The following is a 27,807-nucleotide window of genomic DNA, read 5'->3' on the forward strand; positions in this document are numbered from 1 at the left end:
ATGGCCGCTACTGGTTCGTCCACTGTACCTGGTTCTATACAAGGGGTGGACGTACGTGTGTTAGTGGATTCCGGGGCGTCCGCGACCATTATATCGGATGTCATTTTCCATCTGTTGAACATCCCACCTGAGGCTGTGCGTCCGGTTTACGATTCTTGCGTCGCTGCCAACGGGGGTAGCATGGGCATTGTGGGCCAGGTGGACGCTACAATATCTATCGGGGGAGTGTCGGCCTCGGGAATTGTGTTAATTTCGAGGTCCCTCGCGGTTCCTTGCTTGTTGGGAACTGACTTCCTGGCCAAGATGCCCATTCTAATTCGAATTAATCAAAACTGCATTGAATTACCGGGTGGGTGAAAAATTACATTTCTACCGTCTCCCTGGGGGCGACCTGCTCCGGTCGCTCAGGTGCAGGCGCTGTCCGAGGTATCTGTTGATATTCCACCTGGCTCACAGATGCTTATCCCCTTGCGATATCGGAAGCCTGTACCTGGTCGTCAGGGTGCAATTGGGATTTTTTTGTCGCCGTCCGCCACTATAACGGGCGGAGCGGCGCTCGTTGGGGTGCAAACTATTGTCCGGCATGACCAGCAGCCGTTTCTGCAGGTGCTTAATGCAAGTTCTGAAAATGTGTGTGTGCCGGCTGGTACGGTTGTGGCACATGCCACTACGGCGTTTACGGCACAAGATCATCTGGGCAGCCAGGTCGTGGTTGGTGGTGTTTCAGGTCTTGGTGCCGCTGATAATCGCTGGATCGCCGAATTGTGTGGGGAAAATTGTTCCGTTTCCGGTGAACAACGTTGTGCGCTTCGTAAATTATTATTGAGTTATTCTGATGTGTTTAGCTCCGACGATTTGGACTTGGGACGCACCTCGTTGCTTTACCATCATATTGACACAGGGGACGCTGCCCCTATTCGGTTGAACTCGCATCGGATGAGTCCGGCGGAGCGAGATCAGGTTCGAGGGGCAGTGGATGACATGTTGGCTGCGGACATAATATCTCCATCTAACAGCCCATGGGGCGCGCCTGTTGTTTTGGTTAAAAAGAAGGATGGCAAATTGCGATTTTGTGTCGGCTTTCGAAAATTGAATAAAGTGTCTGTGGCAGATGCGTACCCCCTGCCGCGTATGGACGACTCCCTCGATGCCTTGTCGGGGGCGAAGTTCTTTTCAACGCTAGATCTCTCTTCGGGATTCTGGCAGCTTCCCCTTGACGAGCCCTCGCGGGAGAAGACTGCTTTCCGTACGCCGCAGGGGTTATTCCAATTTAATTGTCTTCCAATGGGGCTGAATGCTGCCCCTGCCACATTTCAAAGGTTGATGGAGTTGGTGTTAACGGGGTTGCAGTGGGAGACATGTCTGATATATTTAGATGATATTATCGTCTTCAGCCGCACATTTGATGAGCATTTACTGCGGTTGGAGTCGGTGTTCGCCAGGATGCGTTCCGCAAATTTGAAATTTAAGCCTAAGAAATGTCACCTACTGCAACACTCCGTGCGCTATTTGGGGCATATCGTAAGTGCGGACGGGGTGGCCACGGATCCGGACAAGACAGCATGCGTCCGTGACGGGCCAACCCCGGCCACGGTGGGGGATGTACGTCGTTTTTTGGGGTTTGCCTCATACTATCGGCTGAATCGGACATTGTCCGTAATGTTGTGTCACACCGTGAGTGAAAAACAATCGGATTGGGATTTGCATATCCCTGGGGTACTTTCGGCATACCGAATGATGCCGCATGCGGCTACAGGATATTCACCGTTTTTCCTTATGTACGGTCGCGAGAACGTGCCGCCAATGGATGTGCAGTTGGGAACTGGAGTGAGGGGACCTGCTAAGCCTCTTCCTGATTACATTCGGGATACCGTTCGCCGGGTTACTGAGGCACGGGAGGGGGCCCGCATGGCTACTGCCAAAGCCCAGGCCCGGAACGAGCGGTGTGCTCGACGCTCGAAGGGGGAGTGCCCCTGGAAGGTGGGGGACATGGCCTGGCTCCATTGCCCGCAGGTGCGGCCAGGTACCTCTCCTAAATTACACAAACCATGGCAAGGGCCGGTCCGCCTCATCGAGGTTCCCAACCCACAGTCTGCGCATGTTCGGTTTGGATCTCGGCTTTGGTTCGTTCACACGTCGCGCTTGAAACCATATGTAGCCCCTCGAGACGATGCGTCATCTCCCGATGTTGCCTTGCTGGGGTCTGTGGCTGCCGACTCATCCTTGCCTGTGCCTGTTGACCTTGCAAGAGCGCCTGTCGGGCCTTTTACAGACAAGCCGGCCGTGACATTGCTGGAGACAGGAGACTCTGCTCGGGGTGTGCCTACCACGGCTGCGGGGACCCCGAGCCCCGCCGCCCTTCCGACCCCGTTGCAGACACGATCGCGACGCACCACCGACGCTGGGCCTTCAGGGACACGGGACCGGGATGTTGACGGGCCTCCAATAGCGACAGGAGGACTTCATCCTGTCGCTCCTAAAACCCCGTCACGTTCCCGGTCTGCAGGAGGGCCGAACCCCGTCCGGGACGGACCGGCGACCCGAACGCGCTCAAAGTCCCTTACATTTCGTTAAATTTTACTGTTGTGTTTTGGTTGTTGTTGTTATATTTATTGTATGCTTTGTTGTCCTTGAATGTGTGATGGTTGTGTTCGCTCGCATTACTTGTCTCGTTATTGTTCAGCCGAGGTCGGCTGGATTTTCTCTACGGGGGAGGGTGGTGTAATGCGGGCGTAAACGGCTTCGCGGATATGACGTCATGGGGGGGAGGAGTTAGGTCACGTGTGAGAGAGGGGTGAGGTCTTAAGGGAGAGATACCGGAAGAGACGGGAGAGTGTGGGAGACAGAGTTAGAGTGAGGCCACGCAGGGCGGAGGTCGAGGAGTGGCGAGATCGCCACACACACGGGGGAGTAAGACTTGGCACCGTCGGCCAGCGGTGACCAAGCGCGGAGGAACGACGGGCAGCGGTGGAGCTGCAGTGAGGGCAGGGGTGGAGCTGCAGTGAGGGCAGCCGGAGGACTGCACAGGGGATCTGCAGCAGAGCTGCAGAGGTGTGGAGGCTACGGGAGCGAGAGCAGTTATGGAGCTGCCAAGGGGAGAGCTCTGAGCGAGGGCCGTGTGGGAAAAGTGTAAGAACCCGAATAAAGGACAACGGAGACAGACCCAGGATCGAGTCCTTTATTACACTGGTGTCAGAAGTGAAACGGCATGTCAGAACAGCTCAGAAGAAAGAATATTCCTGCGCCATCATCTGCTACATCATCCGACGACGACGACCTTCCTCGGGCGGTCGACCTGCCTGCGATGGAGGAGGAGATCCGTGCGGGAACAAGTGCGGGTCCGGGAGTCCAAGATGTCGCCGCGTCGGTGGACCCGTCTGCACCAAAGGACGTGGATTGGCGATGGAGGCAGATGGCGGCGCAGCTGGAGACGCTGAAAATCGTGCTCGCACAATTGTGCGAGCTCGTCACGCCGAGGACGGCGTTGGGGAGAGCCGATGGAGGTCCGCAGGTCGCTGCCTTGCCTCCGCTGTCGGCGCCATTGGCCACGCGGCAAGAAGACGCCATCTTGGGCGTGGCAGGAGAAGAACGGCGGGAAGCCGCCATCTTGCGCTCTCCGCGGCGAGAGGCCGCCATCTTGAACACGTTGCGATGCGACGCCATTTTGAATATGCCGCCTGGTGAGTCATCGGCTGAGGACGGTGCAACAAGGAGTCGCAGTCGTCATCTCACGACCGTCAAAGAATTCTCCATCGGGGGCGATTGGAGTGCTTTCGCCTGCAGATTTCTGGCGGCGGTACGCTCAGCAAGGTGGACGGACGCTGAGGCATTGAAGGTTTTACCGACTCTTCTCGATGACGAGTCGGTGAGATTCTTCCGCTCCATAAAGGCAGAGAAGAAGAAAACATTGAGAGGAGTTTTCGACGAGATGGCAGATGCATATGAGCCACCGGATGATGCTCATCACCGGTTTGTTCAACGTCAGCGAGCACCCGAGGAGTCGCCGGTGGCATACAGGGGTGCGGTATTGGAGTTGGCCATGGCTGCATACCCGGAGACGGAGCCTGACCTGCTCGAACCTCTCATCTTGGGTAAGATGCTCGAGCTGTCCCGGGATTTGGGGATTCCTATGCCGGTGTGTGGCCACGAAAAGCTTACGTCCCGGGCGGCCGCTAAATGTCTTGATGCCCAGTTCAACCTGCGCCGTTGGAAGCAAGTCACGGCATGGACGGGGGGGCCCATCGTCGAGGGAGGTGCCACGGGTTGGGATCCCAAGAAGGCGGTGTACGTTCCTGACGGGGGGGGCCCGCAGGAGCTGACAGCCGCCTCTGCTCAGTGGTCGGCCCGCAGTACGCTGGGCCCGCGATCTGCGCCACCGCCACGGGAGCGTCGGGATGGGGTGCCTGCGGTGCGGCACAACAACATCGACTTTCTTCCGCTGCGGCCGTAAAGGCCATTACGCCAGGGACTGCTGGGCCCGCGTCCTGGGTCCGCCCCAGCAGGAGGCCTCGTCAGCGGACGTGCCACGGAAGGATCCTCCAGGACAGGCAAGTCGGTGCGCACCAGACACCCGGCAAGGCTTGACACCTCACTCATCACCGTTGTCGTGCGATCCGGGTGTTGTTAATAACGGGGGGAGGCCATCGACTGGGCCACGTCGCTCGGTAACGCAGTGGCGTAAATTGGCACGGCGGGTCGTCATGGCCGCTACTGGTTCGTCCACTGTACCTGGTTCTATACAAGGGGTGGACGTACGTGTGTTAGTGGATTCCGGGGCGTCCGCGACCATTATATCGGATGTCATTTTCCATCTGTTGAACATCCCACCTGAGGCTGTGCGTCCGGTTTACGATTCTTGCGTCGCTGCCAACGGGGGTAGCATGGGCATTGTGGGCCAGGTGGACGCTACAATATCTATCGGGGGAGTGTCGGCCTCGGGAATTGTGTTAATTTCGAGGTCCCTCGCGGTTCCTTGCTTGTTGGGAACTGACTTCCTGGCCAAGATGCCCATTCTAATTCGAATTAATCAAAACTGCATTGAATTACCGGGTGGGTGAAAAATTACATTTCTACCGTCTCCCTGGGGGCGACCTGCTCCGGTCGCTCAGGTGCAGGCGCTGTCCGAGGTATCTGTTGATATTCCACCTGGCTCACAGATGCTTATCCCCTTGCGATATCGGAAGCCTGTACCTGGTCGTCAGGGTGCAATTGGGATTTTTTTGTCGCCGTCCGCCACTATAACGGGCGGAGCGGCGCTCGTTGGGGTGCAAACTATTGTCCGGCATGACCAGCAGCCGTTTCTGCAGGTGCTTAATGCAAGTTCTGAAAATGTGTGTGTGCCGGCTGGTACGGTTGTGGCACATGCCACTACGGCGTTTACGGCACAAGATCATCTGGGCAGCCAGGTCGTGGTTGGTGGTGTTTCAGGTCTTGGTGCCGCTGATAATCGCTGGATCGCCGAATTGTGTGGGGAAAATTGTTCCGTTTCCGGTGAACAACGTTGTGCGCTTCGTAAATTATTATTGAGTTATTCTGATGTGTTTAGCTCCGACGATTTGGACTTGGGACGCACCTCGTTGCTTTACCATCATATTGACACAGGGGACGCTGCCCCTATTCGGTTGAACTCGCATCGGATGAGTCCGGCGGAGCGAGATCAGGTTCGAGGGGCAGTGGATGACATGTTGGCTGCGGACATAATATCTCCATCTAACAGCCCATGGGGCGCGCCTGTTGTTTTGGTTAAAAAGAAGGATGGCAAATTGCGATTTTGTGTCGGCTTTCGAAAATTGAATAAAGTGTCTGTGGCAGATGCGTACCCCCTGCCGCGTATGGACGACTCCCTCGATGCCTTGTCGGGGGCGAAGTTCTTTTCAACGCTAGATCTCTCTTCGGGATTCTGGCAGCTTCCCCTTGACGAGCCCTCGCGGGAGAAGACTGCTTTCCGTACGCCGCAGGGGTTATTCCAATTTAATTGTCTTCCAATGGGGCTGAATGCTGCCCCTGCCACATTTCAAAGGTTGATGGAGTTGGTGTTAACGGGGTTGCAGTGGGAGACATGTCTGATATATTTAGATGATATTATCGTCTTCAGCCGCACATTTGATGAGCATTTACTGCGGTTGGAGTCGGTGTTCGCCAGGATGCGTTCCGCAAATTTGAAATTTAAGCCTAAGAAATGTCACCTACTGCAACACTCCGTGCGCTATTTGGGGCATATCGTAAGTGCGGACGGGGTGGCCACGGATCCGGACAAGACAGCATGCGTCCGTGACGGGCCAACCCCGGCCACGGTGGGGGATGTACGTCGTTTTTTGGGGTTTGCCTCATACTATCGGCTGAATCGGACATTGTCCGTAATGTTGTGTCACACCGTGAGTGAAAAACAATCGGATTGGGATTTGCATATCCCTGGGGTACTTTCGGCATACCGAATGATGCCGCATGCGGCTACAGGATATTCACCGTTTTTCCTTATGTACGGTCGCGAGAACGTGCCGCCAATGGATGTGCAGTTGGGAACTGGAGTGAGGGGACCTGCTAAGCCTCTTCCTGATTACATTCGGGATACCGTTCGCCGGGTTACTGAGGCACGGGAGGGGGCCCGCATGGCTACTGCCAAAGCCCAGGCCCGGAACGAGCGGTGTGCTCGACGCTCGAAGGGGGAGTGCCCCTGGAAGGTGGGGGACATGGCCTGGCTCCATTGCCCGCAGGTGCGGCCAGGTACCTCTCCTAAATTACACAAACCATGGCAAGGGCCGGTCCGCCTCATCGAGGTTCCCAACCCACAGTCTGCGCATGTTCGGTTTGGATCTCGGCTTTGGTTCGTTCACACGTCGCGCTTGAAACCATATGTAGCCCCTCGAGACGATGCGTCATCTCCCGATGTTGCCTTGCTGGGGTCTGTGGCTGCCGACTCATCCTTGCCTGTGCCTGTTGACCTTGCAAGAGCGCCTGTCGGGCCTTTTACAGACAAGCCGGCCGTGACATTGCTGGAGACAGGAGACTCTGCTCGGGGTGTGCCTACCACGGCTGCGGGGACCCCGAGCCCCGCCGCCCTTCCGACCCCGTTGCAGACACGATCGCGACGCACCACCGACGCTGGGCCTTCAGGGACACGGGACCGGGATGTTGACGGGCCTCCAATAGCGACAGGAGGACTTCATCCTGTCGCTCCTAAAACCCCGTCACGTTCCCGGTCTGCAGGAGGGCCGAACCCCGTCCGGGACGGACCGGCGACCCGAACGCGCTCAAAGTCCCTTACATTTCGTTAAATTTTACTGTTGTGTTTTGGTTGTTGTTGTTATATTTATTGTATGCTTTGTTGTCCTTGAATGTGTGATGGTTGTGTTCGCTCGCATTACTTGTCTCGTTATTGTTCAGCCGAGGTCGGCTGGATTTTCTCTACGGGGGAGGGTGGTGTAATGCGGGCGTAAACGGCTTCGCGGATATGACGTCATGGGGGGGAGGAGTTAGGTCACGTGTGAGAGAGGGGTGAGGTCTTAAGGGAGAGATACCGGAAGAGACGGGAGAGTGTGGGAGACAGAGTTAGAGTGAGGCCACGCAGGGCGGAGGTCGAGGAGTGGCGAGATCGCCACACACACGGGGGAGTAAGACTTGGCACCGTCGGCCAGCGGTGACCAAGCGCGGAGGAACGACGGGCAGCGGTGGAGCTGCAGTGAGGGCAGCGGTGGAGCTGCAGTGAGGGCAGCCGGAGGACTGCACAGGGGATCTGCAGCAGAGCTGCAGAGGTGTGGAGGCTACGGGAGCGAGAGCAGCTATGGAGCTGCCAAGGGGAGAGCTCTGAGCGAGGGCCGTGTGGGAAAAGTGTAAGAACCCGAATAAAGGACAACGGAGACAGACCCAGGATCGAGTCCTTTATTACACATATATACGAGAGGAGACGTTTTGGGCGATGGTCCTTCTTCATAGCATTGTAGACATGGTTGCCACCTCAGAGGTAGAAACCCTCTCTACAGCTTGATTGTGCCTTGAGAGTATACATTGTCGGATCGGAATCATAATGAGAGTTAATGCTGAGGTTATTTTTAATGGAATGAGCCATTTTAGTTTTCAGGCTTCATTTGTATGTTTTCATATCGTAGAATTTCTTCTCTCCGACAATGCTGACATAAGAAAATCCGGTGCAGGAAATTTGATTTTTAAAAAATCTAATTAAATTTACACTCATAATGAAAGTTTCACAACTCATCAGTGAGTATATATGTATGTCGACCATTTTTCGCACCATACGTCACCAACCTCGCTAATCAGAGGTGTGAGTCGTGGGTTTGGCTGACTTGAGGAAAATGAAAGAATAGGGCATGGAAGGAGCCATCACATGATCTGCAAGCAGTGACGAACTTGCAATGGTGCAATGAACAACAGCGGCCACTGGTAGTGCTCCGATTACCGTGTTCATTTTTCATCATTTGGGGATCCCTGCGGTTAGAATAAGTCAAATGCCCAGTGCATTTAGTGCATCTGTAGCTTTGCTCCTGACGTGGTGTTCAAGTACCGCTTTTATATTGCAAACATTTCCCTCGCGGCTTTCAGTTGGTGTTTTCAATGGCCTGGTCGGGCCACTTGAATAGTTTCCTGGATAGTTTTAGGGCCACTGATGAGATTTTAAATAATAATAAAAACATGTTATTTTAATCATTCTTTCGAATAGTATATATGTTGTTTGTCTCTTAATGGTGATTCTTAAATATGTAATTGTTAGTTTTAATGTTAGGTAAGTAACACTTAGTCTGTGTTCTCCAGTTAACCATTTTATACTCTTTGGTTCTTTCGGTAAAGTCACGCAGGTAGAAAAATAAAATAAACAAAAAATAATATATCACGACGTTTCGATTGCAACATAAGCGGTCGTCCTCAGGCAGAAAAAAATTATCCAGCAGTGGAACTGCTGAACCAAACGAAACATCGTGATAAAATTATTTTTTGTTAAATTTAATTTTTCTACCCACGTGACTTTACCGAAAGAACCAAAGAGTATGGATTCCTGCAGTCACGAAAGCTTCAAATCAAGATTGACATCCATTTTCTGAATATTTTGGCAAAAAATATTCCTCCTGATTAATTTACCCGTAGCTCTATAACAGGATGCTGCCGTGGTGTAAGGGTTATCAAAGTAGACTTCAAATCCAGTGGTCACCGGTTTGATTTCAGCACCATGGGTGTGAGATGTCTTAAATCATCCCGCCACTGTTCACCGAGCACTGTACATGGGTACACCAAAGCTAAGTCAATTGGCGTGTCGTGTGTGGTGGGGTAAATTGTGGGTATACTCTGAACAAAACCCGGTTTAGAGGGACTGTCTAGAGCTCCCGCCTTTGTCGTCGCTCTTCGCCAGCAGTGGCATGAGCAAGCAGTTGCAGATCTGCACTTTTGCAACGACAGGAATACAAATAATACCATCCCTGCTACCGTAATTTAAAACATTTTCAATGCTGCTTTTAAACCTTTTTTAAAAGTTGCTGGACAGATTTTCAATGCTTTTAGCACCTTTATTTATGTGCGGTCACACAGTTGTAAAATCTATAAACCAAATCGTACTTTAGGATAATAAAACAAAGTAATGGATTGCCATCGTTGCAATAGAGTATACTGTAATTGGCATGTTTAGACCATACACACGATCTAATTTTCACATGCCGATCATCTCAATATTTACAGCCACCACGTGTGTTGCTGGACAATTGTTTTTCCATCAGTTATCACTGAAAGTAACTTTTTTCCCCTCCAGATTTGAAGTAACGTTATTTTATAATGCACTGCCTTTGGGAGAGGCTGACAATACCAGCTCACTTTTAGATTTGTATTCATATCCTGCAGCCTCATAATTATTGAAGTGGAACGTAAAAAACGTGATTTAAAAAAAATATGTGTTCATCTTTCTCCCATCTCATCTATTATGTATTAAAATAGCACTATCAGCGTCGTGTCATAAGACAAAGGATACATTTGGGAAGATTGTGGAGCAGTGCCTCACTCTATGTGTCAGAACAGCTGCAGAAGAGAATATTCCACAGGCTTTCTGAAAAATCCTGCAAGTGGCCTTCATCTTTTACACAACAGGGCTGGCACTTTCCCAGTTTTTATGAATGACTGTGAAACCAATATTTTTAATCCTCACAGCTGGAATTTAGGCAAATTAAGTACAAAAACAATCTAATATAATGTTTTGTGCATGTGTGTGTTTTTTGTCCAACAAAATATCATCAAATTGAGAACCTATTTTAAGTGGGTGGCACCCAGGTTCTGACCCCTGACCTCAGCAGTGTTGGCTCAGCCGTTTGACCTCTGGGCCACATGGTCACCGAAAATAATTGTTTTTTTATTATTTTGTATCAACGGTGGCACATAATTGTCATAGCATACCAGGTTTGAAAAAAATTCTACTGAAAAGAAATATGTTGTGTATTCCCAAGCAACGGTCATTAAGAGGTATCTTTCTTTGTGGAGAGCCTATTTACAGGACACTGCCGGTAGATTACCCATTTAAAACGGCAATCAATTATGCATCAGCACTTAACGTCCTGATTAGCCCCTTCCTTTTGGCTGTTGTCTTGTCTCTTAGTTCAGTGCCGCAAGTCACAGTGGACAGGGAACATTGTGACAATCATTGAAAGGGTTTTTGCCAAAAGTGTCCTCAACTGGAGATCATTATAAATTAAGTGACAGTGGTGAATTATGGGCAGTATGTCCAATGCCCATTACACGAGCTGTTTAAATTGTCCATAAGGGCTGCAGAAAACCCTCCCATTTGTGCCATTTCATCTTTCACTGTGGAGAACTCCACTCACTTAATAGGCCGTATTTGTCTAATGAGTTTTTAAATTGGCCATTTATTGAGTGACACATAAAATGCATTAGGCTGCCTAATTCTATTTTCCTGATATGCATACGCACGAACATAACTCGAAGATTTCATGTTGCAAACGTATATTTTTTCCCATTGCCAGGAAAATTATCTCAGCTTAAAGTCACAGCCATGACTTTGGAAATGCTCTGTATCTTACCTTTTTTCTATCTTTCCACATTCACCGTATTGCTCTGTCTGGGCAAGGAACATCAATTAATAAACGCAACCCAAGCGTCGCTAGTAGCGTCACTAGAATGCAAAGCAAAACACGGCCGTTCCCGGATTTAAACACAGATCTCAAACGCAATCGTTCGTCGAGAACACAATTCGTAGCCTGCGCACGGCAGGCATTTGGATCTTATCAGAATCATGTGTTCACATCCGCAGGCGTCGCACGTGAAAGGACTACGGTTGCGTACGATTGTAATAAAACACCTGTGTTTGCTCGTTGCCTTGTCACCCTGTCTCTCCCCCCCGCACCTGCCGGCACGCTGCCCATGCCAGCGGGATGCAAAGGGGCGCTTCTTGATGGACCACGTGTGCAACCATCTCGACCTACTGGAGCGCGACTACTTTGGAATTCGCTTCGTCGACCCTGACAAGCAGCGGGTGAGTTGTGTGGTTGATGAGCCGGGGCAGGTTGGAGGGGAGGTGTACGATGCCATTCCTTCACGTCGTTCCCTTCTGACAGCCCCGTGAATTTATTGCCACCCTTAGGCAGTGCCAAACTGCTCCCACATTGACCAGGGCGGTCTTGTTCACAACAACCTCCTGAGGAGGCACAGTGGTAAGCAGTGATGGCTGTGCTGATGACTCCTATGCAAGGATGTGAAACTTGTTTACTGTTGTCTCATTGTTGTGTTGATGTTGCCCTTCTAAAACAATATTAGTTCTGTTGAGATTGTGGCCTTAAGTCAAGGATATGCACAGTTATGCAAGCAGCAAGGCGAAGTCACGAGACATCCAAGGGATGGTGGGAAGACCGATCCTATGATCGCAACTGCACATCTCGCTGTGGAGAAATCAGCTTGTGCGTGTATTATTGCTTGTAATGTTAATGTTCCGTAGGCAGTCATGTGTGGTACAATGTCGCATCGGGCCGGTGTCACTTTAAATGCCTTGTGTATAATTTTTTGTTTCTCTCCTTTGCACAGCATTGGCTTGATCCTAAAAAATCGATCGTGAGACAAATGAAATGTAAGTGAGCAGCACAGTAATGCAAATTTATTTAACGAAACGCTGACATACAATTGAATTAATGGTTCACGAAATATCGTGTTTCAACGCTGTTGTGTCATCTATTCGACCTGTAAGCAATCTTTCCTTTTAGAAATCTCTGATTTATTTTTAAGTGTTTTTTGTTCTCCGCACCCCCCTCCACGCCTTTCTTCCCAGGCCACCCACCGTTTACTATGTGCTTCCGAGTAAAGTTTTACCCTCAGGAGCCATCAAAGGTCAGAGAAGAAATCACAAGGTGAGCGTATTGCAGAAATATAATGCTCCCTGGATCATTCATGTGCAAAACCTTCTCAATTCGGTTCATTTAATTCTTCCGCTTTGAGAATGTCAACTCTCTCAAGGGCTGAGCCTCTTGTGGTTCAGACAAAGCTCGCAGTAGTGGTTCTTTGTTAATGACAGAGTCATTGATGGATTTTTTTTTAGCATTGCCTTGGTTGATCTAAGTATTATGGCGCAGGCCTCATCTATACTATTCTTTAGTTACAGGGCGGGTGACATGGCCTAGTGGTAGCGCATTTGACGTGTGTTGCGGAAGTTTCTGATTTTCATCCAGCGGCCGCCCTGGTTATTACTGCGGGCGTATTAACCGTGAAAATGCACGCAATTTTCTTGACGGTGGACTCTAAATTCCTGTGGCATCATTCCCAAGAGTAGGCTATTTGTGCGCCAGTGTCATGATCAAAGTTTGCCAATTTTTTAAATTGTACCTGCAAATTACTCAGTTGCAATCTAGATCACAATCATCACACGCTACTGCAAAATAAAATTTCTGGCAGCTCTTTAAAAAAAAAAAGAGTCGTGAGACTCGAGGCAGCTTTCCTGGGTAAACAAGCATACTATAGTTAGAATAGATTAAAGCTAAACCACAAATATTTTTTCGTAACATATTACATATTATTGTGCCACATTTTGAATATTCATGTTAATTGTGATTTTTAAAAGCACTGTTGTGATACGTAATGCACTTAAATATATTCTATTTCAGTACATTACGTGACATTCACCAATATTTATACATTCGATGATGATATATACATTCACCGATATACATTCACCGATATATATCGGTGAATGTATATCGGTGAATGTCATTTTATTTCTGTTTTAGTGTTCCTGTTCTAGCACACATTTAAATATGTTGACATTGTTACAGTAATAATGCTCTAATGTATAGTTGTATCCTACATTAAGTAGCACGTATAATTGTATATGCATGCCCGTGATTTCAATCCAATGCTGAATGAGGGCCTTCCCATGCTGTCCAGGTCGTGGGTGGTGGTGGGGGGGGGAGTTGTTTGGCGATGCTTCACCACGCTGGTTAGTGCGTGTTGGTGAAGGAATCGGTAACAAAATGCGCGTGGCTAGCAAAACAACTCAATACATTAACCTACTATACTGTGCATTATCAAATTATGAAACGCCTCTGTTTATCCTGTAAAGCTTGTGTAGGCATTGTGCATCCCATCTGTCCGAGCGGCATACATTCATGGCAGCTGAGCACAACGTCCGGCCGCGGCCAAAGTCAAAAGAAGCTCGTGGCCAAACTCGCCAGCGTTTTTTTTGATGCGGTGCAGCCCAATCAATATTCATTCAGTCGCTCATGTCTGGAGGTGCCAGGTGGCTATTTATTTTGGCACTCGCACATCAGCGTTTGATGTTTCTGAAATGGCCAAGCTGGCAACACATCGATGAGCAATATTGATCCAGGCTGCTGTTGCCGCACTTGGTTGAAGTTCAAAATAAGAGGAGAGTTGAAAGGATTTTACTTTTGGACGCAGCGCAAGTTTTCCTTTTGTTTTTTGAAACGTAAGCTTCTGACGATGGTATCTTTTTTTTTTCTTCTTCATTGAATAAGATCGGGCACATTTTGTTCGTTCGAAAATATTCATGTATTAATTGTTTGAATGGTACACGGCAAAACAAAACTGTTAAGCCATACTGGAGGTTTGTTGTGTCAGAGATTAATGCTAAAGGTGTAGCCCTCGGCTAGAGGGAGCTCTATAGAGCCCATCCAGGGGATATTCTCCTACTCTTCCACACTTGCCAGACATCTTGGAAGAGAGAAGAGAGTGCACGTACTCTTCCCCACCACACACGATGAACCTTGTGAATGGACGAACTGGTGCACCCATGTTTTACTGCTGTATGGACAAAGGCCAGGTGGTTTAATAAATATGCCCATTTCTTCAACTGCTGCGCAATGGCATTTGAGCATTGATCTCTCAATGGATTGCACGCCGGGAGATAACATTTTACCAATGATCTCCAGATTATAAGTCTAGTGTGGCAATCATTCCACCACGGCAACATCCCCTGTGTCAGATGTGTCCACATTATACAGTCGGAGTAAGCTGACCCAGACACCGTGACGCTAAAATGCTTACACCCCCCCCCCATCACATTTAGCATTAAGTAACAGCATGCACATCCTTTGCAAAATGCTACCTTAATCCACCAAGAAAATAAATTCCCTGCAAGCGGATTCCTTCAAACGGCGCAGTGGATCAAGTAACTGAATTGTGTAGTCACTCCTGACGTGTATAATGATGTGAGGCCTTGCGGAGGGCGGGTGAAACCCATTTTAATTTTGGTTGCCATGGCATTGTGGGTGTCACGGTGGATCCCTGTGGGCGGCTGTCGGAGCTTGCGATTTGTGCCCAGCTGGTGTTCCGGCACCCAGCACGATGAGCACAACGAGAGAACAGCAGCCCACAGAGCGATTGCTATTGCCGCGAATCCGACCGTGAATCTGAATTGCGGCACTCCTTCATTCTCATTCACAGTGGGTTACTAATCAATAGTCTATTCGCCCAGGTTGGTACGTGCGGCAAACAATGAGTTTATCCTGCCAAAATATATTGCAGCTTTTACAAAATAAAATTCCATTCGTGGATTATGCAGTTTAGAACACTGTGCATGTAATATGTGCACTGTGTGTGGGCTTATTAAAATAATAATGCCATTCATTTACCTAGGAAAGCCTCACTGAATTTCAAGACTTTAGAAATTTTGGCCAATTCCATACATTAGAGTTTGGCTTCATGTGGGAGAAAAGCAGGAAACCCAGAGAAAACCCACATGTATTATGGGGTGGCACTCAACACTACCATCTACTGGCCATCTTACAGCCCAGTACTAATGTATTTGAATACTATGATGAATGAATACAAATGATAGTACATAGTAGGCATGTAACGATGTATACATTAATTGATTGAGATATATTCTTGCTTCAGATACATGCATCAAACTATGCGTGCAAGAATCGATAACTTTGGATGCGTATGTGTCGTATACAATTTTATTTAGTCATCCTTGCAGCCATTTTAGCCTCTGTGTTCACCACAATGGAGTAAAAAATTAATTGATTCTTGAATCCAATTGTGACCCTGCATTGTGACAATTCACTGAACTCTGAGGGGCAGGGGCGCACATCATAATGTGGTGGGGTGAAGTGTGGGAACTCACATCTGCTAAGGCGTCTGGAGAGCATGGAAGAGTAGACCAAAAATCCTCTGGAGAAGCCCTCTAGAGCTCCCTCTAGTGGAGGCCCTTTCGCCAACAGTGACGTGAGCAAGGGATTGCAGGGCTACACTATTCTTATAAATCAGCACGATAGGGCCACAGCCTTCATGCAGTGTAAAGGTTATAGTGATAGGTTTTTACCCTTTCAACTGGTACAAAAACTGACACCTTTATACAAGGCATCATGTTTGCAATAACCACAACACAAGCAGTCAAAATGCAAACAACAACTCTGATAATGATATGCACTGTCCTTGAAGTTGATTGGTCCACACCCGAGACAGCTTTTCATAGAGCCTAGTCTCCATTGGTGTTGGACCAGATGACGCCTTTTGGCGCCTTTTGTCAGTTTTTGTACCAGTTGAAAGGGTAAAAACCTATCACTATATTTTGCCACTGATAAAGGAGATGTCTCATAGTGTAAAAGGTGTAAAGGTTGCGCAGCTATAGCATACCGTTGCTCTTCCGATGAGCAGCATTGGCTATGTACGGTGCGAAAGAAGTTCAACATGCATACGAATGCAGCCACGAGTGTGCACTGGCTCCGCAATGTGCTTGCAGGTACCAGCTGTACCTTCAGATCAAGCGGGATGTCGTCCACGGGCGCCTGCTGTGCCCCACATCTGAGGCCGCCTGGCTGGGAGCCTGCATCCTGCAAGGTACTGCAATACCTCAAGCCCCATCTGCATAATCTCGACTCTTGGCACGCAACAGTGGAGTGGACTGGGCCACCTTTGGGCTTGAACTAAAAACGAGCAGAAAAATCATCACCGGAATTAAAATTCCGCGACGTTTGTCTGTACTGTCCTTGAATTTGCATCGAGTGATTGTGACCCTCTAACGTGTTTTTCGGGTCGTACGCCGCGCCATGCGGCACGATGTTCGGCGTTTTGCTCCGTATGCTTGGGGGCCTCTGAATTCCTCAAAAAGATTTTTAAAATAACCTATGTTTATTTTGCCAGGTCTAGGCCCACTGAGCTATATAGCTCTTTTTCAGAAGTGACCTGGTTACAAATGACAGCTCAATTAAGTGGCTTACCATGTGGAAATTTAGAGCAGCCAAATACTCTAATTCCATGTTTCTAAATGTGGAGGGAAAATCAGAGGACCCGGAGAAAAATGCACGCGACCACGGGGAGAACATGCAAACTCCAAATATACAGGCGTCAGGGTTGGGATCAAACCCACGACGAGGTAGTTAACATCTTGCCACCGAATGAACTCAGGTTGCTGCGTTCGTAGTGAATTGCACTCACCACTGCACCAAGGCTATCTAATGCTGCATATGCATACAATTGAATTCATTTACAATTAAATGAATAATAATTTACAGCTATTTACCATACATTGCAGGATGAAGACCTCCCCACGCCATGTCAGTCATGGGGGTTGTTTGACAAGAATTCAACACGCTGGTCAGTGTGTGTTGGTAAAGTCTGGTAGCCCAGGAATCCAGTTCACATATCATGCACCATCGGTGTTAGCCGTAGCCAGGAATTTAACTTATGAGCAGTTGCATTTGGAGGCTTGCCCCCTCTTTTATCTCCGCCTGATGAAGACCGCTTGTGTTGCGATTGAAACGTCGTGGGTTTTTTGCTTTTATTATTTTGAATTTTAAAAAATGAATTAAAAGAAATATTTTATTATTTTTTTATCGTGGGTTTTTTGCTTTTATTATTTTCAATTTATTATTTTTATTTTATTTTTATTATTATGTGGCAAAAGCATAGCTTTTTTTTTACATCTACGTGACTTTCCCGAAAGACCCAAGAAAATATAATTTAACTCAGGTTGCTAGGTTCATAAAGCAGCTTTCTAACCACTTGCTCAAACTCTCCACCTGTAAAATATAAAGCCCTGGCAATTGACATTTGTGCGGATTTAAAAATAATTTTAAAATAAATCCCCTGCTGTTATTGCAATTGCAACAAAAAATAAGAATGATAACGTTTGCAGTGCCAGTCCAAAGGGACATGTCAATCAAAAGAGGCATCGCCCAGAGGCCAAAAAAAGGTTGTGATGCAGCAGTCCAGACATCTGCCAAAAATACAGCCACAACTGTTCTGCATTCACCTCATGCAGACAGCGCACATCCAAAATGTGCTTAATATACACACCAGCATTTTTTATATATTTCACAGATTGTCAGAAGCATGGTATTTAAATATTAAACATGCATGATTCACACTCACCGGCAGTATGTTGCATCCCTGATGCCTGGATTTATTTAAGGCAATGTTGAACGTTTTCACCATCCTTACCAGTTGTGCTTGTTATTTGATAAGATTCAACAATTTTTTGTCAATCCACTGTAGGATGAAGGCATCCCCACACACCATGTAAGCCATGGCGGTTTGTTTGCCAGGACCAGTTCGTATATTTTCTGACGCTGATGTCAGCAGTTGGCTGGGAGTCAACTGAGGATGCAGTGCACAATTTGCTAACCACTGCGCCACTGCTCCACCTCAGAAGCAGTAACAGTGGCATTGTTTATATATTTATCCAAGGTAGCCTCACTAAGTCTCGGGACTCTTTCTAAAGAGGGTCCTGAATTTGTGTTTGCCCATTCCATTGACTGGTATTACGTATTCTCACTGAGTATAGTTTCACGGGTGTGCTCCTTAGCTGACTAGTGTGTTTTTTTTTCATTTTGTACTATGCATTGTTAGGCACGACGTCCTATGTTTTGTTCAGCATACTGGGAGCTTCCAATTCAGTTCCTGAAGATGCTCCCGGCACGTGCTGAGAAATGTTTGACATAGTGCCGAACAACATGTCGGGAGAGCTACGACATCTTCTCATGTTTTAAGACGACATCATCAGTACGCAAGCGATAGAATTGCATATACATGAAATGTAATTTTCTCCCCAAATTTTAGGCAGACTTTTCAAGAAATCGCAGTGAGCATTCGCTGCAGGTTTTGGAGCCTCATGTGTGAAACCTCCACTTCTATTTTAAAATTCGTTGGAAACAGTGCTCAATTATTTCAGTTCTGTCATCAACGTGTGAACATGAGTGTTGGATGTCACCGGGGAGGGAATGAAGATGACTGTTTCTGTTGGAGTCATGTGGTTCAATTTCAAATGTTAAACGTTTTTGTAGATTCGTATTTTGGTCAGTGGTTACATCTTATGACAGTGTGTGTGGCTCGCAACTGGGAGGTTGCAAGTTCATATCCCGTTTCGGGGTTGACTCTATTTTACCCGTGGGTAAGCTCATCCCCACTATCGGAATGTGGCATATCCATCACTGGCACAGTGCTGTACATCGGGAAAGAGAACCGTCCCATGTTACTCGAGTCGAAAGATACTTTGACTTTTCACTTTTGATGGTGTTTACATTTTTTAGGCGCTAATCAGATTGAGGTTTTCTTTAGAAACTGCTCGCCTTGTTGCAAAAACAGACGGTTGTCTATCGTACTAGACAGCACGAGGTGTGTGTGAGTGCTATACAGACAGTGTCCATGAAGGTGCATGTATGTTGAACTTCTTTCGTACCGTACATGTGCTAATCGGACGTGCTGGGGAAGGACAACAAACTAAACACAAAAAGCAGTTCTGTAACGCAAGTGTAATCTTAACAGACTGTGTCTCTTAGCAGGCAAATGTATTGCAAATTATTTTGGTTTTTCAGTAAAGTCACGTATATAGGTAAAGTCACGTAGTTAGAAATAAAATAAAATAAAATTTCTAACTACGTGACTTTACCGAAAGAACCAAAGAGTATGGATTCCTGCAGTCACGAAAGCTTCCAATCAAGATTTCACATAGATAGGATGCTCAGCGATCTTGCATTGACATGCTAATCTTTCCCTAGCAGGCCTTTGATTGGTGGAAAGTCCACCACCGTCGCGGTCGCGGCCCACCACTTGCATTGGCATTGGCTGCTGACATTTGGGCTACGCCCATTTAAGACCTTTATAAGCAGTTGTCTTTAGAAGCTAACCCTCCTTTTCCTGATGACGACCGCTTGTGTTGCGATCGAAACGTCGTCGTTTTTTTGTTATTTTGTTATTTTCTTTGAACATATCTACGTGAAATTTCGATTTAAAGCTTTCGTGACTGCAGGGATTCATCTTCTTGGTTCTTTCGGTAAAGTCACGTAGAAGGGAAGTAATAAAATAATAAAAAGAAAACATAATAAAATAATTCTCACAACGTTTCGGCCATATCTACGGGACTTTACCGAAAGACCAAAAGAATATGAATTTCTGCAGTCATGAAAGCTTTAAGTCAAGATGTATTGCAAAGTTTGGAGCTAATAATCTTGCCGTGAACGCATGTGTTTTGAGTTCAGCTCGCTGGCGGCATGCACTGGCCGCAAAGCTCCATCTTGCCAAGGATTAACTGTCTTGTAACCATCGATGTCTGGCAGCCGAGTTGGGAGACTACAATCCGTTGGACCACCACGATGGATACGTCTCGGCCATGCAGCTCTTCCCGCGTCTCTCACAAAAGCTGGAGGCAAGAGTGGCCGAGATTCACCGCCACGAGCTGAGGTGAGTCTCCACGCTCTCACCCCGCGCCACCGCTCCCTCGCAACTCGCTCTCGCCAACACCAGCCACGAAAACAATTTGCATGGCACGGCCAAGAGACTGGGCAACATGAGAGCGTGCAATAAAAAGGGCGAGGGTTTCCGATGTGTCTGGAGGAAAGGTGCAGCCCAAACAATATCTTCCTCATGCCACTGCTGGTGGAAGGACCTCCAATAGAGTGAGCACTTGAAAGCCCCTCAAGGGAATTTTGCCTACGGGAACATGCACAAATTATCATACTTTACCCCGCCACACGTGACCTGTCAAAAGAAAAACTGTGGTGCACCCATTTATACTGCTGGGTGGACAGAGATGGTGGCAAGGGGGGTTACGGGGGATGGAGAATGAAGACATTTCACCCATGATTTCGAGTCCCGCGCTGGGAGACGAAACCAAACCGGGGTACCTCTGGATTGCAAGAGGTCCCGTGTGCTGACAACATCGCAGCATACTTGTTGGTGTTCATGGATGGATGTTCAGTTTCAAAGCTCTGCCAGAATGCACAACCCTTGGCGTAGCCACGTGGTGCTAAGCGCCAGGTGCCAACGACGTGCGAAGCTCTCAGACTTTGGCACGGAACATGTAGCAGTCGTGCGATCGATAAGCCACTCAGTCAACCGGAACGATAGGAATGTGCGCAAGGCAGCGCACTCGTTTTATTTTATTTTACAGAAAAGGGCAATATTGTAAAGTACAGAATTGGGAACCTTACGATCACATTTTTTCAGAAAACCTTTTCATCATTGACATGCAATTTTGTTGTGAGAGGGCATCATGCTGGGTTTGCATTGTGTCTAAAAGGCACCGATACAAAAACCTTTGCAATAGAATCGTGATATATTTTCATATGTTTCGTAGCGATGTTTTGGCTTTGAAAAGCATTCGTGGTGCGCATGAGGGAGCCTTCTAATTGTAACCTTTCTGCTCGATAATGACCAAATTACAAAGACTTGGCCTTAATTTGTTCTGAGTGAATGGGGGATGGGGGGGGAACCCCAACATTAATGTTTTATTACTACTAAATAAAGACTATCTATGTTGTATGGCAAAAAGTCAAGAGCATAAAATTAGAGCATGAAAACAGCAAAATGATGTTCATTATTATCAGACATGATGAATCCACTGCTGGAGGAAGGCCTCCCCAATTCGTTGCCATTCTTGTGGTTCTGTGATATAGCAAATCACGTGCACCTAGGCGAGTTATTGCATGTCGCCCAGAAATCATGAAAATGATTAAATAAAGAGAGGCAAGAGACACCATGTCTGCTACTGACATAGATTGGAAAATAAAATGCAACAAAAGATGAAAAGTGTGCAAAGAAGCATTGACAGATGCATGCTCGCATTACACTTTTAATTTGTTGTCCTTCCCCTGCATCTACGATCAGCACGGTTGGCTATGCACGGTGAAAAACAAGTTCAACATAAAAACCTACACTCCTCCTTTCACATGGCACAGTGACGAGAAACGTTGCATATGTTGATATCGAAGTCGGTGAGCCAGTCGAGGGCTACGGGAGCGACGCCGTGAACATTCCGAGACGTCGCCAGCGGGCATTGCCGGACGACGCGTTCCACCGTTTGGCTTCGACGGCCGTGGCCGCTCATCCATCCTCCGCCGGTGTGACCGGCGGGGCGCCCTGCTGTGCGACGTCCACGCGCGGCTCAAAGCGGACCGTTGCCTTCCTTGGCAGCTCCTACTCCAGCGGTCTCTGTGCCGGGGTCGGCGGCGAGGCTCTCGGTGGGGACGTTGCCGTCGTCCCATGTCGTTCTCCACCGTACTCCGTATTTATTTTAAATGTTATATCACCTCCACTGCCATGGTTCTCCTGCCATGGTGCTGTAGCAGAACTGCATGGTCAACTGTGTCGAAAGCTGCTGAGAGATCAAGCAAGACGGATGGATATCTGTCCCCTATCCATGGACTGAAGGTCATCAGCCACACAAATGAGGCTCGTCACTGTGCTGTGCCTAGCTTGAAAGCCGGACTGAGTAATATAAAAAAAATACTACCAGACTCAAGGTAATGTTCCATCTGGGTTGAGACCACCTTCTCCAACAACTTCCCAAGAAATGGGAAGTTGGAGATTGGGCGATATATTGCTAATACATCACCATCCAGTCCCGGCTTCCTACGAAGTGGCCGTACCACGGCCTTTTTAAGGGACACAGGGACCTCGTCGTTCAAAAGGGAGGAATTCATGATTGATGTAAGAATTCATGATTGATGTAAGCATCAATCATGAATGGGGCTACTGTCTCCAAAGACTCCTTAAGGAGCCACGAAGGGCAGGGATCCGAATCACAGGTAGTCCGATTCAACCCGGAAGCAAGTTGCAAGAGGACTGTGGAAGAAATTGGGGCAAACCTATCCAGAACGAGATGAGTATTTGCCATGAGGCTGACCATGGGACAATCTGGGGGGCTGATTGTATTGCAGATGAGATCAATCTTACCAGTAAAAAACTGATGGGAATCTCTGCATCGCTCAACAGAAGGAATCATCCTGATGGGTGTACAGTCAGGATGTGACAAATTGTCGACCATCCTGAAGAACTCAGCCGGGTGGTTCCTTGCTGAATAAAATTTCCTGGCAATAAAATATGTTTTGGCCAGATAAACTGCCTTAAAGTAATACTGTTGACAAGCCACCAGAGATTCCTCATCATCATCTGCAATGAGATCTACGCCAACAGCGTTCCTTCTTCCGAAGTTCTTGCTTCCAAAAGTGGAGCTCACCAAAATACCAAGGGGCAGACACCACTGGGCGAACGGGGGCTAACCGACGAGGCACGATACCATCAACGGCAGAGCAAAGTTTGCCGTCGTACTTATCGACTTGCTCAATGGTGGTGCCCCTGTTTGGGAATGAGGCTAAATGGATCCTTGGGACGAGATCGAACTGAATAGGATCCATTCGCTTCTTAGACTGAATCCAACGAGACTCGGAACCACCGCACCGTCTAAGGGGGGAGTGTGTGCCTGTTATCAAAGCCTAGATCACCCTGTGGATGATCAGCCCATGGAGCAGAGAGAAAGCTATATTCCCCAACTTTAGCACCCTGGGCGAAGATCAGGTCGAGTGTATGACCATGATCATGAGTTGCACCACAGACTGGGAAAACCCCATAGACCTCATTGTGTCCAGTAGATGTATAGTTAACTAATTCAGAGACACTAGTCGGAGGCGTTTTCCTTCTTGTTAATTCCGGCTCTCACAGCCACAGGGGATCACTCCATATCGGGTCGGGACAGCCAACATGCTTCCAGACCCACAGTTTGAAGAGGCAAAGACCACGCCGCCAGCAGCATGACGAGTTCCATTCCCGATGGCAGCAGCCCCGACTGTGAGTCGGAGCTCACCTTTTATGCTCCCCAGCGTGGCCAGGCTCCGCCCTCAGCCACGGACCCTTCTGGATCCCCCAGAAGGCTCCGGGCTTGGCCCACGGGTCCAACTGGTAGAACGGGCTGCTACCGCGAATTCCATTGTCTACCAATCTCCCAGCGCCACGCGCTACAGTGACTCATTCAATGTCACTACAGATGTATGGCAAATTCGTCTGTGGGATCAACAACCCAAGCGTTGAAATCCCCCAGCACAATAGTGCGAGGGAATTACAACATCAGTGGGGAGATCACCTCGGACAAATAATGCACAAAATCACCACTGGGACCAGGTGGCCTGTATGCAAGAGTGAAATATATCCCTCGGCTCCAATCCGTCACATACTCAAACGGCCCGACCCTAGGATCTGGATGAATGTTCCAAATGAGATCAGATTGCAAAATCAGAGCTACACCCCCACCTCTCTTCACACCCGGTCTTGGCACATGCAAAACCGAGTGGTCATTGGGGACTACATCAGCTAAAGGAGCAACGTTGAGTGAGCGTGCGCCGAGAGCTTTCACCTGGTCCCAGGTTGCTGCTGAGAGACATAAAGTGGAACAGATGAATCGGAGAACAAAAACAAGTCCGAGGCATCGTGTTTGTTTTTAAGGGAAAATAGTTGGGCTTTGGTGCAGGACACAGCGCCAGGGGATGGCCACGATGGAGATGGAGCGATAACATCTGCTCGTGTGTCAACTCGATGGATCGTTGCATAACGAGGCCTAGAGGGATTGTAATGGATTGGAGAAGCCTCTATCCAGCGGTGGGTCAATCATAGTTGATGATGATGATGGAAAATTCAAATTTATAGGGCTTGAGCACAAAGTGAGCGACTAGCTTAGGATGCCTAAATCCAACACTCTCGTCTATGTTTGCACATTGAGAAGACCTAAGCATTAGGCTGTTTTACATCTTAATGAGAGAAACACTAATCAACTATTAACTTAAAAGCATTTAAATATGAATACAAAAGATAAGATGACATAGGTTGGTTAATATTATTTGTTTATGTAAGGTTGAATCCATAAATATTGTACTTACAAAATCACTTAAAACACTATTTATTATAACAAATATCGAATAGAAACGAATGTGGGTGCGTTTATACTGGTCAATATGCTCCGTTTTAATAATTGTCAGGGTAAAAGAATGGGCTCAGTCAATACCGTCAGGTTCTTGCGTAGAAATTTATATTTTCGCCGGTGTAGTATTATAGGCAGTGGCAGTGGCCCCAGTTATAATGTTTCAGGTCACGGAGGTCCGTCGTTCATCGCAGAGAAACCCATAGCTCACTGACTTCCCGCACACCTGGGATGTATGTTGTGGTTGTAGTGGACGCTTCGCAAAGTGCAGTTCCCATCCAATTGACATTCATCTCAAAGAAACCCCGCGGTCGAACAAATCTAAAAGTAAAGGTGCAGACCGATAATTGTTTGCTTACACAACTGCTGGTGGAAGGACCTCCACGAGATAGAGTTCGAGATATCCCCTACACAGGGTATTTGGCCTACTCTTTCAATCAGAATCATAACATTTATTTATAGTGGAGGAATTCGATGAGCTATTAAGCTCTTTTTGACTGATGTCCAGTTGACCAGACATTCTGGGGAGGAGTTTGGAGTAGCCATACTTTGCACCAGCATACGTGGCCTGCCAATTGACTGTTTACTGCTTAGTGTAATGCCTAGCACACTGGACTTTTAATCCCGAGTAAGCCAGTTGAAGTCCCTGGCATAGCAGTTAAATCGATACGAAAGTGGCGTGAGCAAGTAATTGCAGGGCGACAGCTTCAACACATTTTGGTAAAACAATGAAATCCTAAATTGTCATTACTCAAGAAAACAGTCAATGCATGTCCAGCGGCTGTGGGGAATTACCGTTGATTCTTTGTCAAAATATTGATCTTTCCGTCTGTTTTTAAATATGCATAGTGCACTTGCTTTTTTCTATTATGTTTTTCTCCTTTTTTGTGTAGGTTTGTTTAAACAATTAATTACAAATCTGCAGTATGCTGGAATTTTGTTGATTTACAAGAATAATAATAATGAATACATCACACGCCTTTGTCAATTCAGCGCTACTAGACCTCTGTTAAAAAGAGTTTAATACATCATTGGATTCCTCCAGTATAAATAAATATTCTGACTCTGAAATAATGGCCTCTCCATGCTGTGTCGGTCCTGAGAGTTGTTTGAGTGCACTGGTTGTTGTGGGTTGGCAAAGGGTGGAGGTTGGAGGGAAGACCAGTTCAGATATTACTCGCCACTGATGTTGGCCATAGCCAGGAATCAAACTCAGGTGGCCAGGTTCGTAGCGTACTGCGCTAACCAATGTGTCACGATCCACCCTGCGCTTAGTTATGCTTACGTAGTACTTGTCTTCGCCTGGTGGAGGTGGTGCACACCTGTAATCCACCACTGTGGAGGCAAAGGTTTGATGGACCGCTCAAATGTTGTGAAGTTACCATCCCGTTTGCATTGAGGAGCCATGCCCTGGGTTTCCAGGAGGAGGTGGTAGAGCAAATGTGGACTCCAAATGTTCCATCTGTATGGAATAGAGTACTGTTATCCTCTTGCTCGCATGGGTTTTCTCCAGGCACTCCGGTTTCTGTCCACATTTATAAACACTCATTAATTTATGGAACACATCTTAACATCAGAATCTGTATTTAGACTTTCAAAATCCGATGAGCTATGAAGCTCCTTTTCACAGATGTCCAGTAAATATGAAGAGGACTGCAAAGCTTGGACACTTGGGCTTTTCAGTCCTGCAAAGCTTGGAATTTGCAGTCCTCTTACATCTTGTCTGTGTTATTTGCAGCTATTGTGAGACACAATTTGCATGACCGGCGCTATATAAAACGAAACATGTTTGTGATTAAACTAAACATTATTGCAGTTGTAACGTTATTTTCCTCCTGAAAAATGTAAATGTAGGATTTTTTTTCTCCCATAGAAATATATAATAAACTATCACTGGTTACATGCAGGCTACAAAGAAACCTTTTTTCACATTGATGCAAAGCATGCACATCACAGGCGCATCATGGTAATGAATAAAATGCAATTAAATGTGTTCGTCGCTGGAAAATTGGCTGTAGCTTAAAGCCACTAAACCGATGTTTTTCTCCAACTCCACTGACACATGAAGTGGGAGGAGGCCTGCCAGACAATTTCTTATCAAACATATTCCAGCCAGTTGGACGCTTTCATCCATTTAACAACTGGAACTATTTCACTTCAACGAAAGGCAAATAATCTCACTGCATTGAACCACACGGGGACTGGATGCATTTAATTTAACCATTGTTGCTTTCTTCGCAGAAGGTGTGCTCTTGCTTTTTTTGTGAAACATTTTCTCGAAAGCCAAGAGTTTGTACTCAATGTCTGAAATGAAAGGCAAATCCTCCACACTTTATCAGCACTGCTTGTCATGTAGTTCAATTTTGGCCAAAATTCCAGCATATATTTATAAAGTGTAGGTGCTCCCACCTCTTCCAAGACATCTCGGCAGTGTGGAAGTGTAGGCCAAAGTACCCTGTAAGAGAGAGCTCTCTCGGGCTCCCTCGAGTCGAGCCCCCTTCTGCCAGCGGTGGCGTGACCAAACAGTTGCAGGACTGCACCTATGGCACTAGATTACGTTTCAATATGTATCACGTTGCACGCATACCAAATGCTAGAAGCCCTGTTTTAACACATTTTGCGTCTATTGTCTTTGAATTCCCTTACAGAGGCCAGACTCCGGCTGTTGCCGAAATCAATTTCTTGATTAGGGCCCAAGGTTTGGACACGTACACAGTGGACCCTCATCCCTGCAAGGTAAATCGAGTCCGCGGTAATCGAGTCCATGGAACTGGTCACTCATGCCATCGTGGCGTCCTCTTCAGCACATGACAGGATAATACACCGTTTGGGACTCAACATGGAAGGAAGGGAAAATCATCGTTACAGTCGGCGATGAATCGTTAAAATACGATGAAATTTGGTCAATTCAACACGTAGGCTTTTGCAACCAATATTATGATTCATTATTGATATGTTGATCAGTTTGCGTACGTAAAATGCGTGCCGAACACCCTCCTCGACCCAAGACAGCCAGAGATCTGGCAACTGCCTGATGATGATGCTGGTTGTAACTACCAGAGAAAAGTTGGACGACCCAATTGTTAGATGTGCGTGGATCACTCTCCAACATACCGGTGTGTTACTGAAGCAGTAATAAAGAGGAACGTTTGTTCGCCACGTGACAA

The 27,807-nt window shown here is 47.4% G+C and overlaps 1 protein-coding gene across 4 annotated transcripts in view; it reads left to right on the plus strand.

Moving 5' to 3' along the window:
• Positions 1 to 27,807, plus strand: part of FRMD3 (FERM domain containing 3) — a 62,703-nt gene that overhangs the window by 13,053 nt on the left and 21,843 nt on the right. For all 4 annotated transcript variants that reach the window (XM_078862137.1, XM_078862139.1, XM_078862140.1 and 1 more), the window contains exons 3-8: positions 11,375 to 11,479; positions 12,025 to 12,067; positions 12,266 to 12,344; positions 16,196 to 16,293; positions 20,010 to 20,133; positions 27,289 to 27,376. In XM_078862137.1, coding sequence (XP_078718263.1) covers positions 11,375 to 11,479; positions 12,025 to 12,067; positions 12,266 to 12,344; positions 16,196 to 16,293; positions 20,010 to 20,133; positions 27,289 to 27,376 — 537 coding nt within the window. The remainder of the gene's footprint in view (positions 1 to 11,374; positions 11,480 to 12,024; positions 12,068 to 12,265; positions 12,345 to 16,195; positions 16,294 to 20,009; positions 20,134 to 27,288; positions 27,377 to 27,807) is intronic.

Source organism: Lampetra fluviatilis, chromosome 13, assembly GCF_964198595.1.
Source record: "Lampetra fluviatilis chromosome 13, kcLamFluv1.1, whole genome shotgun sequence".
Lineage (NCBI taxonomy): Eukaryota > Metazoa > Chordata > Hyperoartia > Petromyzontiformes > Petromyzontidae > Lampetra > Lampetra fluviatilis.